At 41.9% G+C, this 19868-nt stretch overlaps 2 protein-coding genes across 8 annotated transcripts in view; one reads left to right on the top strand and one right to left on the bottom strand.

Moving 5' to 3' along the window:
• Window positions 1-254: 254 nt before the first annotated feature.
• Window positions 255-12310, top strand: LOC106570529 (gasdermin-E). 4 transcript variants are annotated; one of them, XM_014142954.3, is made up of 11 exons: window positions 255-730; window positions 5923-6161; window positions 6362-6554; window positions 6875-7058; window positions 7531-7639; window positions 7808-7966; window positions 8401-8534; window positions 8706-8895; window positions 8966-9036; window positions 9316-9570; window positions 10815-12310. In XM_014142954.3, exons 2-10 carry the CDS (start codon window positions 5951-5953, stop codon window positions 9547-9549), a joined length of 1485 nt encoding a protein of 494 aa, XP_013998429.1. In that variant the 5' UTR covers window positions 255-730; window positions 5923-5950; the 3' UTR covers window positions 9550-9570; window positions 10815-12310. The 4 variants fall into 4 exon arrangements, with proteins under 4 accessions (XP_013998429.1, XP_045550867.1, XP_082817413.1 ...); XM_045694911.2 differs by having other exon boundaries at window positions 6982-7058; window positions 7517-7639; window positions 9316-12310; XM_082961287.1 differs by having other exon boundaries at window positions 6875-6986; window positions 9316-12310.
• Window positions 12311-12387: 77 nt separating this feature from the next.
• Window positions 12388-19868, bottom strand: part of LOC106570530 (protein PALS2) — a 42060-nt gene continuing 34579 nt past the window's right edge. For all 4 annotated transcript variants that reach the window (XM_014142958.3, XM_014142959.3, XM_045694908.2 and 1 more), the window contains 6 exons: window positions 19512-19608; window positions 17401-17469; window positions 17012-17173; window positions 14336-14538; window positions 13967-14095; window positions 12388-13729 (listed from right to left, as the gene is read on the bottom strand). In XM_014142958.3, coding sequence (XP_013998433.1) covers window positions 13553-13729; window positions 13967-14095; window positions 14336-14538; window positions 17012-17173; window positions 17401-17469; window positions 19512-19608 — 837 coding nt within the window. In that variant the 3' untranslated portion in view covers window positions 12388-13552. The remainder of the gene's footprint in view (window positions 13730-13966; window positions 14096-14335; window positions 14539-17011; window positions 17174-17400; window positions 17470-19511; window positions 19609-19868) is intronic.

The following is a 19868-nucleotide window of genomic DNA, read 5'->3' as shown; positions in this document are numbered from 1 at the left end:
CTTGTGTGTGTGTTACAGCAATCAGGAACCTTGTTTTACCTTTGTGTTAATCATTAGCAGCTGAAGACTGCTGTTGAAAGAACAGTTAGGATGATGAATACAGAATGATAATGAGACTTGACTCCTTCCTCATATTGTAAGTCAAAGGACAAAGTAGCAGTTATGTTTGGGTTCTGATTATGTAATGGACAACACCTGATTTCAGAAACACTGTGTGGAATTCAGTTTGCTTGATGCATGTTAAGTTAGGACTGAGTTTGACACACACACACACACACACACACACACACTGCTCATGTGATGTCAATTACCTCGGTAGACACTGTGGGGGCGTGGTGGAAACAGAGGCCCAAAGTCTGCCCTTTCAAAAGTGCAGAAGTAGGACGAACCCACTTTGTCTGACTGACAACTCTCTGCTCCAATCGATACCGTAACAATCTTTGGATACCCTATCGTATAGTTGTTGGTGTGTAGCGGCACTCATTTCATCAGAATGTAAAATAAAAATCCAAGTAGCGGGATAAGTATCAATGGGTGGTAAACTGTTTGTCTACTACTGTATAACAGAGTACAACAGTTTCAAGTTATAAGAACAGGGCATCTGAATAGTTTTACACTTTCTTTCGCTGCTGTGCCTCAGGTGACTTTTACTAGAACCGACATTCCAGAAGTGACAGGGTGGATGCGCTGCACTCGATCCCTGTTTAATAAATCCAGACTCTACAACAAGGTAGGTTATGAACGAGTGTTTTTTTGGCGTTGAATATACTTAATTTTTTCATCAAATCTATGCACCTAGTACAACCTTAACGTGAAATGCCTAATTACAAGACAAGAAAATTACATAACGAGGCTATATACAGGGGGGTACTGGTACCGAGCCAATGTGCGGAAGGTACAGGTTAGTAGAGGTGAATTAGTGTTTGTTTTACATACTTCTCTTTCCACATTCAAACCTTACATTTTATTTCATAATATGGTGTATTGGATCATTTGTTTCTATCCTCCTGTCCACATCCACTTTATATACATATGATTTTTACTGCTGAAAATGATGAGCTTTCTTTCAATAACAGCACTTTTTCTTGGAATTCCTAATCAGAATCATGTTTTATTTGGGATCTTATACTTTTGGGCATCAGCAAAGCATGCGTCATTTAGTTATTTTTTTATTTATTTAACTAGGCAAGTCAGTTAAGAACAAATTCTTATTTTCAATGACAGCCTAGGAACAGTGAGTTAAAACTGCCTTGTTCAGGGGCAGAACGACAGATTTTTACCTTGTCAGCTCAGGGATTCAATTTTGCAACCTTTCGGTTACTAGTCCAATGCTCTAACCACTAGGCTACCTGCCGCTCCATAATGAGGGACTAAGGAGGGGAGGGGGTCCTCCTTTTACCAAATTGGGATTTCCCAACCACTATATGAGCCAGTACACTGAAATAACCTCATTAAGACTGGGTTCAGGGAAGGGTTGAAGGCACTGGTCTGGAGGGAACAGAAAGAAGTGAGGGCAGTGTTGGGACTACACATGGTTACATATCTGATTTCTGGTAGCTACCTTCCCTCATTTCTCTCTTGATCTCTCATTGAAGATTTCTGATTTCTGCTTCCCTTTTCTCTCCCTTTCATTCCCTGACTCCTATCGTGAGTTATTTTATTTTAAACATTCCAAACACTGAGATGGATTATGCTATTCTCTCTCTCTCTCTCTCTCTCTCTCAACCCTCTCCTCCCTCTCTTTCTCTCTCTCTCTCTCTCTCCCTTCTTTTTCCCTCAATCTCCCTCTCTCTTCGCCGCTCTTCCGCTAGATTGCTTTAAACTTGTTTTCTGAGCTGCTAGATTGCGAGGGGTGGCGTTAGGGGGTAAATGGTGTTATGTTAACACAGCACAGGGGGCTTCCCTCTTGTAAAATTAGTGAGTCTGTTAGAACACACTTGGGGTGTTAGGTGCACCTCCTACACATTTGAAGGTGAAATTAGGGGAAATACGGTATGACATTTGGAGATCACTAAAGAACACAACAGTAGTCAAATCTTTGTATGATTCATGTTGGTAGGAAATAGGGGCGCAGGTTGGAGACATACAGTGGGGTCTGAAATTATTGACACCCTTGATAAAGATGAGCAATAATGACTGTATAGAATAAACAATTCAAATATTGATCAGTGGAGGCTCCTCAGAGGAGGAAGGGGAGGACCATCAGTGAATATATATATATATATATATATATATATTTTTTTTTTTTAAATAGTGAAACAGTCAAAGTTAATTTTAGATAAAACTATACAAAAATATATTCACGTAACCAAATAATTGATTAAAACACTGTTTTGCAATGGTCTACAGTAGCCTCAATAGCACTCTGTAGGGTACCACCATGGTGTAGCCGGAGGACAGCTAGTTTCCATCCTCCTCTGGGTACATTAACTTCAATACAAAACCTAGGAGGGTCGTGGTTCTCACCTTCCATAGACCTATACACAAATGATGACAATTTACAGAGGATGTCCTCCAACCTATCAGAGCTCTTGTAGCATGAACTGACATGGTGTCCACCCAATCAAAGGGCCAAATAATGAATACTGAAAGCATAAGCTACAGCTAGCTAGAACAGCAGTGCATAACATGTGGTGAGTAGTTGAATCAAAGAGAGAGAAAGACAATAGTTGAACAGTTTGATCAAATTCATTTCTTAAAATATGAAGTGAGAGAAAGAGAGCGAGTGCTATATTTCGTAGTTTTTTTATTGTTGCTTTCACTTAGCTAGTGAATGCACCTAGCTAGTTTAGCATGCTCAAACACCCAGCTCAATATCCAACACTGGAAGTCTTCCAAGTCAAGGTAAGCTTTTGGCTTTATTAGCTTATTGCCACCAGGGGGTTCTACTAAGCTAACATATGGAATTGTTTTAAGATGGTCATACCATGGATCATTTAGCTATTTGATTTAGAATTTTAGGTACCGTTTAGGTATCAAAAAAAGTATCAAAAGGACAATTGTTTTTAAGTGTCTGTTTTCTATCTGAGAGAACCTAGAGTAAAACAACGACGTGGTCGTGAGAGTCTCACCTTTCCATAGAGGGGTCAAATTAGTGTGTAACCCAAACTGTTCAGACGCTACAGACAGAAGATGGCAGATCGGTGGTACCGACATCAGACGAGTCCCGTGACGCGTGTGGGGGTTGTAGGTGTCCTAAAGAAAAACAACCGACATACACTACCATTCAAAAGTTTGCCGTCACTTAGAAATGTCCTTGTTTTTGAAAGAAAAGCTTTTTTTGTCCATTAAAATAACATCAAATTGATCAGAAATACAGTGTAGACATTGTTAATGTTGTAAATTACTATTGTAGCTGGAAACGGCAGATTTTGCTTTTATGGAATATCTACATAGGCGTACAGAGGCCCATTATCAGCAACCATCACTCCTGTGTTCCAATGGCACGTTGTTAGTTAATCCAAGTTTATAATTTTAAAAGGCTAATTGATCATTAGAAAACCCTTTTGCAATCATGTTATCACAGGTGAAAACTGTCATGCTGATTAAAGAAGCAATAAAACTGGCCTTCTTTAGACTAGTTGAGTATCTGGAGCATCAGCATTTGTGGGTTCGATTACAGGCTCAAAATGGCCAGAAACAGATCTTTCTTCTGAAACTCATCAGTCTATTCCATGCGAGAAATTGCCAAGAAACTGAAGATCTCGTACAACGCTGTGTACTACTCCCTTCACAGAGCAGTGCAAACTGGCTCTAACCAGAATAGAAAGAGGATTGGGAGGCCCCGGTGCACAACTGAGCAAGAGGACAATTACATTAGTGTGTCTAGTTTGAGAAACAGACACCTCACAAGTCCTCAACTGTCAGCTTCATAAAATAGTACCCTCAACACACCAGTCTCAACGTCAATAGTGAAGAGGCGACTCTGGAATGCCGGCCTTCTAGGCAGAGTTCCTCTGTCCAGTGTCTGTGTTCTTTTGCCCATCTTAATATTTTATTTTTATTGGCCAGTCTGAGATAAGGCTTTTTCTTTGCAACTCTGCCTCTTGACGTTGAGACTGGTGTTTTGCGGTACTATTTAATGTCTCCACATTGACTCTGTACCGGTACCCCTGTATATAGTCTCCACATTGACTCTGTACCGGTACCCCTGTATATAGTCTCCACATTGACTCTGTACCGGTACCCCTGTATATAGTCTCCACATTGACTCTGTACCGGTACCCCTGTATATAGTCTCCACATTGACTCTGTACCGGTGCCCCTGTATATAGTCTCCACATTGACTCTGTACCGGTACCCCTGTATATAGCCTCCACATTGACTCTGTACCGGTACCCCCTGTATATAGTCTCCACATTGACTCTGTACCGGTACCCTTGTATATAGTCTCCACATTGACTCTGTACCGGTACCCCCTGTATATAGCCTCCACATTGACTCTGTACCGGTACCCCTGTATATAACTCTCTGTTATTATCTATGCATTGTCACTTTAATAACTCTACCTACATGTACATATTACCTCAACACCGGTGCCCCCTGCACATTGACTCTGTACCGGTACCCCTGTATATAGTCTCCACATTGACTCTGTACCGGTACCCCCTGTATATAGCCTCCACATTGACTCTGTACCGGTACCCCTGTATATAACTCTCTGTTATTATCTATGCATTGTCACTTTAATAACTCTACCTACATGTACATATTACCTCAACACCCCCTGCACATTGACTCTGTACCGGTACCCCTGTATATAGTCTCCACATTGACTCTGTACCGGTACCCCCTGTATATAGCCTCCACATTGACTCTGTACCGGTACCCCTGTATATAACTCTCTGTTATTATCTATGCATTGTGACTTTAATAACTCTACCTACATGTACATATTACCTCAACACCGGTGCCCCCTGCACATTGACTCTGTACCGGTACCCCCTGTATATAGCCTCCACATTGACTCTGTACCGGTACCCCTGTATATAACTCTCTGTTATTATCTATGCATTGTCACTTTAATAACTCTACCTACATGTACATATTACCTCAACACCGGTGCCCCCTGCACATTGACTCTGTACCGGTACCCCTGTATATAGCCTCCACATTGACTCTGTACCGGTACCCCCTGTATATAGTCTCCACATTGACTCTGTACCGGTACCCCTGTATATAGCCTCCACATTGACTCTGTACCGGTACCCCCTGTATATAGTCTCCACATTGACTCTGTACCGGTACCCCTGTATATAGTCTCCACATTGACTCTGTACCGGTACCCCCTGTATATAGCCTCCACATTGACTCTGTACCGGTACCCCTGTATATAGCCTCCACATTGACTCTGTACCGGTACCCCTGTATATAACTCTCTGTTATTATCTATGCATTGTCACTTTAATAACTCTACCTACATGTACATATTACCTCAACACCGGTGCCCCCTGCACATTGACTCTGTACCGGTACCCCTGTATATAGCCCTGCTATTGTTATTTACTGCTGCTCTTTAATTATTTGTTATTCTTATTTCTTACTTTTTTTGTTGTTGGTATTTTCTTAAAACTGCATTGTTGGTTAAGGGCTTGTAAGCATTTCACTGTAAGGTCTACTACACATGTTGTATTCGGCGCATGTGACAAATACAATTTGATTCGATTTGATAAAGATTACCGATAATGACTGTATAAAATAAATAATTCAAATAAGGAGCTATAATGTATACTCCAAAAAATTGCTAAATTATATTATTTTATACTAATACAATTGCTCAGAGAACGTTTTTGTTTAACACATAATAATAACAATTTTCAAAAAGGTAGTAGTCAAAATTGTTGACATAGTTGCCATAGGTAACTTCATCTTACACACAAACGCCTCAAATACTAAAGTAATTGTGTCTCCACCTTCCTACAGGTGTTGGCCCTGTCCCCCCCAACAAGTGATGTTTGCCAAGGCGACCGCAAACTTTGTCCGTCAGATCGACCCGGATGGAACTCTGATCTCTGTCTCACGCCTTAACGACTCAGACAAATTGGTTCCCATGGCACTGGTCGTCAAGCGCAACCGTTTCTGGTTCTGGCAACAGCCCAAGTACCAGCCCTCTGGCTTCACACTCAGTCACCTGTTGTTAGGAGACAAAGAACTCACTCCAGGTAAAGTAGAGCCATGGTTACTCCTCATATACACCTCACATACATTTCATATTTTGCCCATACACAGCTGTCTAAAACATATCTGGCCATTCATACCTTACACATCTGACTTAATCCTACTTTGTGCGTTTGTCTGTCTGTCTGAATGTGGGTGCACTCTTCCTACGCTCTTGTCTCTGTCTCTGTGCTTGCTCTCGCAGACGTGTCTGAGTCAGACTTCCTGTCCTATGAGGGTAGGTTTGGAGACAACCTGAGTGGGAAGCTGGATGCCAAGGCTGGGAACGTCAGTGTCAACTTGGAGGGGAGGGGCTCCTCCAGGCTCCAATCATCATTCGGCAAACTGAAGAAACAGGATGTTGATATACAGAAGCTACTGCTAGCCTCCAATGACAGGTACTTCTCTCTCAATGTCAATTTAACGGCTTTATCGGCATGGGAAACATATGTTTACATTCCCAAAGCAAGTGAAATAGATAATAAACAAAAGTGAAATAAATCAAAAACTGAGTAAACATTACACTCACAAAAGTTTCAAAGGAATAGAGTCATTTCATATGTAATATTATGGCTATGTACAGTGTTATAACGATGTGCAAATGGTTAGTGTTTCTCTCTATCTCTCTTGTTTTTCCTTCCTCACACCAGACCCAGTCTCTCCAGTTGTCTTCATGTACATCCCATTCAACCTCTTTAACCTCCCTCTCTGTGTGTAGGATGGTGGACATGCAGCATATTCTAGTGCAGCAGTGTCAGAAGCATACGGAGGTGTTTGCTGTATTGAAGGAGAGGGTCCTAACCACCATCCCCTGCTCCATCTCAGAACAGGTCCAGGAACAGGGCACCTGCCAGAGGGTTCTGGGATTACTGGGCAACCTGGGGACACATGCATTATTAAATGTGTGTGTACACTACCATTCAAAAGTTTGGGATCACTTAGAAATGTCCTTGTTTTTTAAAGAAAAGCACATTTTTTGTCCATTAAAACAACATCAAATTGATCAGAAATACAGTGTAGACAATGTTGTAAATGACTATTGTTGTAAATGACTATTGTAGCTGGAAACGGCTGATTTTTAATGGAATATCTACATTGGCGTACAGAGGCCCATTATCAGCAACCATCACTCCTGTGTTCCAATGGCACGTTGTGTTAACTAATCCAAGTTTATCATTTTAAAAGGCAAATTGATCATTAGAAAACCCTTTTGCAATTATGAAAACTGTTGTTCTGATTAAAGAAGCAATAAAACTGGCCTTCTTTAGACTAGTTGAGTATCTGGAGCATCAGCATTTGTGGGTTCGATTACAGGCTCAAAATGGCCAGAAACGAAGATCTTTCTTCTGAAACTCATCAGGTGTGTGTGTGCAGGAGAATGGCAGTATAGAGATGGACAGTGACATTTCCTTGGAGATTCCCCCTCTCACTGTCATCGCCTACAGCCTCATAGAGCTAGAGGTCAGGAAAGATGGACACTATGGTGAGTGTGTGTGTGTGTGTGTGTGTGTGTGTAGTTGTATCATGAAAGGCTGTGTGTGATATGTGTGTGACCTACTGCTATAGGTACTATTACATTGCGGTTTTACATGGTGAATGAGTAATTCTCTTTCTTTCTCTCTCTCTCTCTGTATTTTCTCTGTATTGTCAGAGCTGTGTCTCCAGCATGGTACTCTTGGAGGATTCGAGGCAGACTCTGGGAGGACCTCGCCGTCCCAGGATTCCTTTGATGCCCTGTGTGTAGTGGACGGGCTGGAGTGGACAGAGAAGGAGATTCCTGAAGGAGCACCACTCAGCACACTGCAGAAAAGTATGTTTCTTTATTTATACATCCATCCACTCATTCATTGCTGATCCAGGTCAGTTGATAATTGAGTTCCCTTTAATGTTGACGTTGAGATATACAGCAGTTGATTTGACCAACATGTGTTTGTGTGTGATATTGTGTCAATGTATAAAACAGGAAGTGAAATCTGTAGACAGCTATTCCACAAAAGAAGTTGAGAATTGTCTTCTTCTTTTCATCAAATAAATAATACTGAGAGAGGAAGTGCAGTGCTGAGTTTGTGTAACTTTGGATAAAATATTTAATGTAACAATTGTGATTTACGTTGTTGTGATTTTTCACACACAGAAACAGCGTTATATAGTGGTCTGTTCGTTCTGTCGTCAATGATGTGTCATCAGAAAAGTGAGCCTAATAGTCAAGCTCTGATTGGTTATTTATCTCTCTCTCCCCTACAGTTTTGCAGGGGTTGGACTTGGAGGTCTATGCAGGTCAGTTAGCGGTTCTCCCAGAGTTGACCCGGTTCGCTCTGTTACAAAAACTCCGGGAGGTTCTAGTGGACAGAACCACACTCTCGGTTCTGGAACACATGGTAAGTTTCACAGGGCCCAGGGCCAAATGTAGTGCGTTATAAAGGTATAAGGGGTCCATTTGGAATGCAGCCCCTGTCTGATGGCATTATTTGGTGGAGTTTTTAGACCAGGCACAGTCATATCTGACACAGTATGATTTGGAAATAATTCTGTCTCTCTCTCTCTCTCAGTTGGAGGGGTTGTGTAGAGGTGAGGAACCTGACCCTGCAGAGGTAAAGCAATTAACTGTGACTCAAAACAAATCTGTTTTCGCCCTATTGGACCTGGTCCAGAAAGGCCCAACCAATGAGATACAGGCTGACAGAGCCTCCGCCTCCCCTCACCTGACCGCCACTCACCTGCTGGTCAGCGCCTTGGAGGGTGAGTGTGTGTGTGTGTGTGTGTGAGAGTGTGTTGCATTCTCTAACCCATGTGTGTTGCATTTCTGTAGCGTTGCCTAAAGCTGCTCTGACTCTGCTGGGAGAATCTAGCCCTGATGTCCTGGAAGCTCTCAACACTCTGGTCAGTATGATTTTATTCACTATGATTCACAAGTCACTTTAAACGACTCACCATTCAATACTGAAGCCCTCAACCCTCTGGTCAGTCTGATTCAATTCACTTTATGATTCATGAGTGACTTTATACAACTCACGATTCACTATTCCTGATTCACAAATAAGGCTTTGATATGAATACTCTGGACAAAACATGGACTGAAATAATGAATCAGATACTAGTCATTATCTATTCCACTGTAGACCCTGTAACTCTTACCAACCTGTGTTGTCTGTCCCACAGGTGACCAAGCTAAAGGTAAACAGTCAGTCCCTCCCCCTTGAGTCGCTGCCCCTCCCCCTACAGGATGAAGGGGCATTCCATTGGGCAGAGCAGCTCCTCTTCTCCTCCAAAGTGACGCTGCGGAGAGAGACTGACAGGCTTTGGGCGGAGACAGGAAGAAAGCCAGGAGTTTTTCCATTGGTCATGTGCATCGCTGTGCAAGGACTTACATCTCTGTATACTGGGAAAGAGTAGCGGGCATAGATAGATGGATGGGTATGTTTAAAATGTATTACCTTTTGTAAATTCCAGTGCATCGCTTGTGTGTTTGCCTTATATACAGTCGTGGCCAAAAGTTTTGAGAATGACACAAATATTAATTTCCACAAAGTTTGCTGCTTCAGTGTCTTTAGATATTTTTGTTACTATGGAATACTGAAGTATAATTACAAGCATTTCATAAGTGTCAAAAGCTTTTATTGACAATTACATGAAGTTGATGCAAAGAGTCAATATTTGAAGTGTTGACCCTTCTTTTTCAAGACCTCTGCAATCCGCCCTGGCATGCTGTCAATTAACTTCTGGGCCACATCCTGACTGATGGCAGCCCATTCTTGCATAATCAATGCTTGGAGTTTGTCAGAATTTGTGGGTTTTTGTTTGTCCACCCGCCTCTTGGGGATTGACCACAAGTTCTCAATGGGATTTAAGGTCTGGGGAGTTTCCTGGCCATGGACCCAAAATATCGATGTCTTGTTCCCCGAGCCACTTAGTTATCACTTTTGCCTTATGGCAAGGTGCTCCATCATGCTGAAAAGGGCATTGTTCGTCACCAAACTGTTCCTGGATGGTTGGGAGAAGTTGCTCACGGAGGATGTGTTGGTACCATTCTTTATTCATGTCTGTGTTCTTAGGCAAAATTGTGAGTGAGCCCACTCCCTTGGCTGAGAAGCAACCCCACACATGAATGGTCTCAGGATGCTTTACTGTTGGCATGACACAGGACTGATGGTAGCGCTCACCTTGTCTTCTCCGGACAAGGTTTTTTCCGGATGCCCCAAACAATCGGAAAGGGGATACATCAGAGAAAATGGCTTTACCCCAGTCCTCAGCAGTCCAATCCCTGTACCTTTTGCAGAATATCAGTCTGTCCCTGATGTTTTTCCTGGAGAGAAGTGGCTTCTTTGCTGCCCTACTTGACACCAGGTCATCCTCCAAAAGTCTTCGCCTCACTGTGCGTGCAGATGCACTCACACCTGCCTGCTGCCATTCCTGAGCAAGCTCTGTACTGCTGGTGCCCCGATCCCGCAGCTGAATCCATTTTAGGAGACGGTCCTGGCGCTTGCTGGACTTTCTTGGGCGCCCTGAAGCCTTCTTCACAACAATTGAACCGCTCTACTTGAGGTTCTTGATGATCCGATTAAATAGTTGATTTAGGTGCAATCTTACTGGCAGCAATATCCTTGCCTGTGAAGCCCTTTTTGTGCAAAGCAATGATAACGACACGTGTTTCCTTGCAGGTGACCATGATTGACAGAGGAAGAACAATGATTCCAAGCACCACCCTCCTTTTGAAGCTATCAGTCTGTTATTCGAACTCAATCAGCATGACAGAGTGATCTCCAGCCTTGTCCTCGTTAACACTCACACCTGTGTTAACGAGAGAATCACTGACATGATGTCAGCTGGTCCTTTTGTGGCAGGGCTGAAATGCAGTGGAAATGTTTTGGGGGGATTCAGTTCATGGCAAAGAGGGACTTTGCAATTCATTGCAATTCATCTGATCACTCTTCATAACATTCTGGAGTATCTGCAAATTGCCATCATACAAACTGAGGCAGCAGACTTTGGGAAAATGTATATTTGTCATTCTCAAATCTTTTGGCCACGACTGTACACTCAATGAATTATGTATTTTTGGAGACACTTACAAAAAGCTGTAAGAGAATCTACTCCAGAATATGAAAGTAAGACTTGTTTTCAGAAACTTTGTGTTTGGAAAGAAATTGTAAACCGAAGTCATTTGTGATTGAGTCGACATACGCAGCGTTTACCGTGAACGGCGTCTCCGCTAAAGCAGGAAAATTGCCTTAAAATGTTAATCATGCTGTAAAGCTGAACTTATGCAATGCGGATTGAATAGAGCCCTCACAGTATATTACCTCTACATTTAATGTAGAAGTGTTTATAAATATATTATATTCTTGTTTACAATAAAAGTGACTCAAATGACACAATGCATCATTTTGTACTGAAGAATGTTTGTTTCAAATGCTTGTTTTGTTTTTCACGTTTTGTGTTTGCTTTTCATGTATTGTGCAATTGATGTGTATATAGTTACAGGTAACTGCCAAAATAAAGGAAACATCAACATAAAGTGTCTTAATACAGCATTGGTCCACTGCAATCCAGAACAGTTTCAATGTGCCTTGGCATAGATTCTACAAGTGTCTGGAACTCTATTGGAGGGATGTGACACCATTCTTCCACAAGAAATGTCATTTTGTGTTTCTGGAGTGGCGCTGTCTCAGGCGCCACTCCAGAATCTTCCATAAGGGTTCAATTGGGTTTAGATCTGGTGACTGAGATGGCCATGGCATATAGTTTACATAGTTCTCATGCTCAACTAAACATTCAGTGACCACTCCTGCCCTGTGGATAGGGGCATTGTTATCCTATGGAGGCATAGCCATGGTAGCCTAAATATCATGCATTGTTATACATGACCCTAAGCATGATGGGATGTTAATTGCTTAATAAACTCAGGAACCACACCTGTGTGGAAGCACCTGCTTTAAATATGCTTTGTATGCCTGTTTATATTATCTTGGCAGTTACCTGTCTATTGCCTCTGTAAGACATCTAGTCAAAGCATATTACTATTTGTGTAAGATTATCAGGCTTTTTAATAATATATCAATATGTTGCATTTCACAGTTCTACGTACTTGCAATGCTGCCGCTAAACTATGCATTCTGTGTTTTTAATAAAATGTACTGTATATTTATGAACCATCCATTGTCTCTGAATGGCGTTAAATATTAACTAAACATAGCCATTACCCAAAACAACAAAGGACAAATACTTTCCAGATGAATTTCTGTAAATTTAATGTAACAATGTATTGCTTTAGAGATGTTTCAAAACACAAGGTTGTTGTTGGGACCTTGTTCAGAATGACCACAGAAAACAGTCAGAATATAGTATTTGTGTTACAGCAAAGGAGGGCTTTGGTGCTTTGACACTGGAGGAGGACTGTGGGATAGTATTGTTTCGTGCCACAGCAACTAATTAAAAAACGTCAAGCACCTTACATACAGATCAGGGTAGATGGTAAAAACAGGATGTAGTCTGTTCAATTTAGAAAACAACACAAAGCAAAGGATCATGGGAGACAAAATTCACTAAGCTAAAAATGATCATCATAGCCACAAAAGACAGTGAATCCTACGGTAATAAAAGAAAAACTAAGAAACACAGTGTTAAAATGCTGATATTCAATAGTACAATGTAAAGTGTAAAGCTCTTTTCCGTTCATTCTCTTTGTAGGATGTGTGAGGGATAGATATTCAGACAAGTTCATTTTTGCCGAGGTCACAATTCTAAAGAGGTAAATACAAACAAATCAGGGGGTAGCCTAAGTACACTGTAGGGTATTGGGGGGGGGGGTCTACGACAATCACACAAGGGATGTCCACAGGATTCGGTCTGAGACACACTAGTTGTCATGGCAATGACATGCGCTGTATAAAAGGTTTCCTTGGCAACACTGCTCAGAGTTCTGGAATATTGCATAGTGTCTCACCTTCATTCTTGACCTGTGTTGATTTAACAATAATAGATAGTCTTCTAGAGCAGTCCCCAGACAAGAAGAAAAAACATCATTCATTCTCGGGATACAACTACAAAAAAACTACTGTAATAACAAATAAATAAAAAAATATGGCCCAAATGTTTGGCCTTGATGTTTATTTTTTGTTTGTTTTTGAATTCCACATTGGTATGAATAGAAAGATCGTTCGTAAAAAGTTACAAAATACTAAAATATTTAAGAACTCTTTCCCTTCGAGTTTCCAGTAGAAAACAGTTGCATTGTGTGCAGGAAGTAAGGAGAGAGGAGGCGGCGCTTGGTTTGGTTGCTTTTCCCCCCGTCAAAGTACCACAGATTACCAACCCCCTTTCTCATGTCCTTTCCCCCGCCTCGGTGGTTGAACACACACGGTCAAGTTGACCCAGTCAGACAGTGTCCGGTTGGGGTTCAGTAGACCCAGTTAACGGGGACCCACTGTGGTTCGGAGCAGAGTTTGTCGACGGCAGCCTGTAGCGTCTCGAAGGCGCGGTCCAGGTTGTCGTTGGTGATGATGAGGTCGAAGTAGTGGTTGTATGCCCTCTGGATACGAGCACTCTCATCAACAGTCTTCCTCAGATCCACATCCTGACAGAGACAGAGGGTGAGTGTGTGTCTTTATCTCTGTGTGTGTGTGAACCTTACTGTGATGCAGTATGGGTAACAAGTCACTATGTGAGTGTTGTGTGTTCTAGAGAGATAATGTTCCATAGAAACCTGTGTTACGCCCTGAAATCACATTACAATGGAAGGATACCAGAAAGCAACATGTGAAAATAATCTAGGAATAAGTGGCTGTGTCTATGCCCAGGAAAAGGTCCTGACCGTGAGTTGTTTGGTGGCGATTCCGGCATCCACCGTAGCTTTGTGCATGGCCTTGAGCGTCTCGAACTCTGGTGCTGCGATGAACACCACATACGGCATGAACTCTGCAGTCTTTAGTACCTTCAGAGCCTACTGTCCAGACAGAGAGGGTCAGTCAACCAGCTAGAGATGACAAACACATCTACAGACAGACAGACATCCACAGACAGACAGACAAACAGGCAGGCAGACAGACAGACAGGCAGGCACATATGTACAGTATCTCATACTAGGATTCTATCTGGAATTGAAAGGTGTTGTTTTACAGTAAAACTATGTTGTACTTTTTAAATGCACTTTAAATAAAGTTTTATTTGATTTGATTGTGACCTGTGGGTTAACGTCCAGGATGCAGGTTCGTCTGGTGTCCACCACCTCATGGATGGAGTCCATCTTGGTTCCATACAGGTTCCCGTCGTACTCGCCGTGCTCCAGGTAACGGCCCGCCTTCACGTCCGCCTCCATCTCCGTCCGTGTTACGAACTGGTACGAGTTACCGTCCAACTCATCGTCACGGGGACGCCGGGAGGTGACTGAGGGAGGAGCGGTGGGTGGAGGAGAGGAGCGACAAGAACAGAGAGACAGTTAGAGAGAGGAGAGATAAGAGACAGATGAGAGAGAATGTATATGATTGAGTGAAGAGAAGAGTGGAGCATTGAGGGAAGCTCACAAGTCAGTCTGACTTAAAACATTCAAATTAAATGTTCTATTGGGTTTCTGTCTGATCTGACAGAGAGTACTGAGCGTACAGTGGTCCATTAGGTTCTGGAGGGGGAGGGGGTTCTAGCATAGAAATAGAACAGTAATGACACCAGTAATTACAACAGTAATTACACCAGCAGTTACAACAGTAATTACATCAGCAGTTACAACAGTAATTACACCAGCAGTTACAACAGTAGTTACACCAGTAATTACAACAGTAGTTACACCAGCAGTTACAACAGCAGTTAAACCAGCAGTTACAACAGTAATTACACCAGCAGTTACAACAGTAATTACATCAGCAGTTACAACAGTAATTACACCAGCAGTTACAACAGTAGTTACACCAGTAATTACAACAGTAGTTACACCAGCAGTTACAACAGCAGTTAAACCAGCAGTTACAACAGTAATTACACCAGCAGTTACAACAGTAATTACAACAGTAACTACACCAGCAACTACAACAGCAGTTACAACAGTAATGACACCAGTAATTACAACAGTAATGACAACAGTAGTTACACCAGCAGGTACACCAGCAGTTACAACAGCAGTTACACCAGCAGTTACAACAGTAATTACACCAGCAGTTACAACAGTAATTACAACAGTAACTACACCAGCAACTACAACAGCAGTTACAACAGTAATGACACCAGTAATTACAACAGTAATGACAACAGTAGTTACACCAGCAGGTACACCAGCAGTTACAACAGCAGTTACACCAGCAGTTACAACAGTAATTACACCAGCAGTTACAACAGTAATTACAACAGTAACTACACCAGTAATTACAACAGTAACTACACCAGCAACTACACCAGCAGTTACAACAGTAATTACACCAGCAGTTACAACAGTAATTACAACAGTAACTACACCAGCAACTACAACAGCAGTTACAACAGTAATGACACCAGTAATTACAACAGTAATGACACCAGCAGTTACAACAGTAATTACACCAGTAATTACAACAGTAGTTACACCAGTAATTACAACCAGTAATTACAACAGTAGTTACACCAGTAATTACAACAGTAGTTACACCAGTAATTACAACAGTAGTTACACCAGTAATGACACCAGTAATGACACCAGTAATGACACCAGTAATGACACCAGTAGTTACACCAGTAATGACACCAGTAATGACACCAGTAGTTACACCAGTAATGACACCAGTAGTTACACCAGTAGTTACACCAGTAGTTACACCAGTAATGACACCAGTAATGACACCAGTAATGACACCAGTAGTGACACCAGTAATGACACCAGTAATGACACCAGTAATGACACCAGTAATGACACCAGTAATGACACCAGTAATTACAACAGTAATTAAACCAGTAATGACAACAGTAATTACAACAGTAATTAAACCAGTAATTAAACCAGTAATGACACCAGTAATGACACCAGTAATGACACCAGTAATGACACCAGTAATGACACCAGTAATTACAACAGTAATTAAACCAGTAATGACAACAGTAATTACAACAGTAATTAAACCAGTAATGACAACAGTAATGACAACAGTAATTACAACAGTAATTAAACCAGTAATGACAACAGTAATTACAACAGTAATTAAACCAGTAATGACAACAGTAATTACAACAGTAATTAAACCAGTAATGACAACAGTAATTACAACAGTAATTAAACCAGTAATGACAACAGTAATGACAACAGTAATTACAACAGTAATTAAACCAGTAATGACAACAGTAATTACAACAGTAATTAAACCAGTAATGACAACAGTAATTACAACAGTAATTAAACCAGTAATGACAACAGTAATTACAACAGTAATTAAACCAGTAATGACAACAGTAATTACAACAGTAATTAAACCAGTAATGACAACAGTAATTACAACAGTAATTAAACCAGTAATGACAACAGTAATTACAACAGTAATTAAACCAGTAATGACACCAGTAATTACAACAGTAATTAAACCAGTAATGACAACAGTAATTACAACAGTAATTAAACCAGTAATGACAACAGTAATTACAACAGTAATTAAACCAGTAATGACAACAGTAATTACAACAGTAATTAAACCAGTAATGACAACAGTAATTACAACAGTAATTAAACCAGTAATGACAACAGTAATGACACCAGTAATGACAACAGTAATTAAACCAGTAATGACAACAGTAATTACAACAGTAATTACAACAGTAATTAAACCAGTAATGACAACAGTAATTACAACAGTAATTAAACCAGTAATGACAACAGTAATTACAACACTATGGGTTACAGACTCACAGGGGATGGTGGTTCCGAAGTGTGTTGGGTTGAGGACCACCAGTCGGTTCTTGAGGCTACGGCGGCCCACCCCCTGGGCTCCAATCAGAACCAAGGTCTTCCTCTGGAACGGGGGCATCTTGGCCACCTCCTCATAGATCTGCAGCTCGTGCCTGTCAAACTCTGCCCTCAGCCAATCACAGAGAGGAACACAGGAGAGTTAGCCAATCAGACAGGAGAATGTTGAGTTGTCAGTCAATAGGGGAAGGGAATGTGGAGATAAACAGCCGATCAGTAAATGGGGAACTACACAAGTCAGGAAGTAAAAGAGTGAGCCCCAGCAAAAACAACCAATGACAAGAATGAGCCATGACAGATTTAGCCAATGAGAGAAGGGTATGAATGCTTACCTGCGTTCCTTGCTGTTAGGTACATCATTTTCTTCTTTTTCTTTCCAGTTATTGTACCGCACAGAATCCCTGTTGACACACATCAGTACATCACACATCAACACACATTAATGCACATCAACACACAATAATACACATCAACACACATCAGTACATATCAATACACATCAGTACATATCAACACACATCAATGCACATCAACACACAATAATACACATCAACACACATCAGTACATATCAATACACATTAATACACATCAGTACATATCAACACACATCAACACACACGTCAACACACGTCAACACACATCAGCACATATCAACACACATCAGTACATATCAATACACATCAGTACATATCAATACACATCAACACACATCAATACACATCAACACACATCAGTACACATCAACACACATCAACACACATCAGTACACATCAATACACATCAATACACATCAGTACACATCAACACACCCCAACACACCCGTCAACACACATCAACACACACATCAACACACACATCAATACAAGTGGAAGCAAGTCTTTCCTATCTGTCGTTGCATCTGAAGGCCACAAGGAGGCAGGCTCAACCCATTCTAAGGTAATAATCTATTAAATCATTATGACTTCATTGGCTGGTCTCACAGTTTAAAGACAAACTAAACGATTTCAAGTAAGTGCTCTCCACTGTCATGGATGTGTTATGGAAAAGGTCCTCGCAGAGTTGCTCAGAGCATGAGCCAGTCAGCTCAGCTCAAATCAAATTATATTCATCACATGCGCTGAATACAACAGGTGTAGGCTTTACCGAAAAATGCTCATTTCCGAGCCCTTTCCCAACAATGCAGAATGAAAAAGTAAGAACAATTTGGAACACATTTCTAAATAAACAGTAACAAAATAAAATAGCAATAAAGAAACTATATAGAAGGAGTACTGGTAGTGAGTATGGTGTCAATGTGTGGTGTCAATATGCGTGTGTGTGTGTGTGTGTGTGTGTGTGTGTGTGTGTGTGTGTGTGGTGTCAATATGCGTGTGTGTGTGTGTGTGTGTGTGTGTGTGGTGTCAATACGCATGTGTGTGTGTGTGCGTGTGTGTGTGTGTGTGTGGTGTTAATATGCATGTGTGTGTGTGTGTGTATGCATGTGTGTGGTGTGGTGTCAATATGCGTGTGTGTGTGTGTGTGTGTGTGTGTGTGTGTGTGTGTGTGTGTGTGTGTGTATGCATGTGTGTGGTGTCAATATGCATGTGTGTGTGTTTTGTGTGTCTGAACGTATGTAGTGTGTGTGTGTGTGTGTGTGTGTGTATGTGTTTTAGTGCTGTAGGGTGCAAATTTCTGTTTGAAAAGGCTAGCCTTTGCTTTCCTAACTGACTGTGTGTTTTAGGTCCTGAAAAGTTGCATATCGCGGGGACTATTCGATGCTAGTGCAGTACACCACAGGGTGTTTATGTGCTGGTCAAGGGCAGTCACATCTGGAGTGAAACAAGGGCCACATCTGTTCTTAGTTCTAACACTTTTGAAAGGGGCATGCTTATTTAAGATTGTGTGTGTGTGTGTGTGTGTGTGTGTGTGTGTGTGTGTGTGTGTGTGTGTGTAAATATATGTTGGAGTATCAGTGTATGTGTGAGTGTGTGGGTAGAGTCCAGCGAGTGTGTGGGTAGAGTCTAGCGAGTGTGTGGGTAGAGTCCAGCGAGTGTGTGGGTAGAGTCCAGCGAGTGTGTGGGTAGAGTCCAGCGAGTGTGTGGGTAGAGTCCAGCGAGTGTGTGGGTAGAGTCCAGCGAGTGTGTGGGTAGAGTCCAGCGAGTGTGTGGGTAGAATCCAGTGCATAGAGTCAGTGCAAATAAAAAGGGGGTCAATGCAAATAGTCCGGGTAGCCATTTGATGAACTGTTCAGCAATCTTATGGCTTGGGGGGTAGAAGCTGTTCAGGAGGCTTTGGTCCCAGACCTGGTGCTCTGTTCAGGAGCCTTTTGGTCCCGGACTTGGTGCTCCGGTACCGTGTGCCGAGCGGTGGCAGACAGAACAGTCTAAGACTTGGGTGGCTGGAGTCTTTGACAGTTTAGCGCATCTTGCTGAAAATGGAGCGAAGAGGCGAAGTAAAGCCTACCTGAGCCGTCAAAGTCTCGTGGGACGAAGGCTTTCCTCTTCTCCTCCAGAAACTGACTGGGGATCAGTCCAGTGGCTCCACCAACCACATGACATGCCTAGCACAGGACAGAGCACATCAGACGACAGAACCAGTCTCACTCAACCAGTAGAAATCGCTATACAACCAGCAGAAACCAGTAAAACCAGGGAGCCGCTGGTTCAAAAACCCGAGCCGACAAGGTGAAAAATCTGTCCATGTGTCCTTGAGCAAGGCACTTAACCCTTATTTGCTCCAGGGGTGCCGTACTACTATGGCTGACCCTGTAAAACAACACATATCACTGCACCTATCCAGTGTATGTGACAATAAAACATC

This window comes from Salmo salar, chromosome 14, assembly GCF_965601325.2.
Source record: "Salmo salar chromosome 14, fSalSal1, whole genome shotgun sequence".
NCBI classification, from domain to species: Eukaryota; Metazoa; Chordata; class Actinopteri; order Salmoniformes; family Salmonidae; genus Salmo; species Salmo salar.
This window is presented reverse-complemented; position numbering and strand designations above follow the sequence as displayed.

Coding starts and splice junctions, on each gene's coding strand:
- LOC106570529 (XM_014142954.3), top strand. CDS start 5,951: ATGTTTGCCAAGGCGACCGCAAACTTTGTCCGTCAGATCGACCCGGAT. Junction 7,059..7,530: donor GGACACATGCATTATTAAAT/GTGTGTGTACAC, acceptor GTGTGTGTGCAG/GAGAATGGCAGTATAGAGAT. Junction 8,535..8,705: donor TCTCGGTTCTGGAACACATG/GTAAGTTTCACA, acceptor TCTCTCTCTCAG/TTGGAGGGGTTGTGTAGAGG.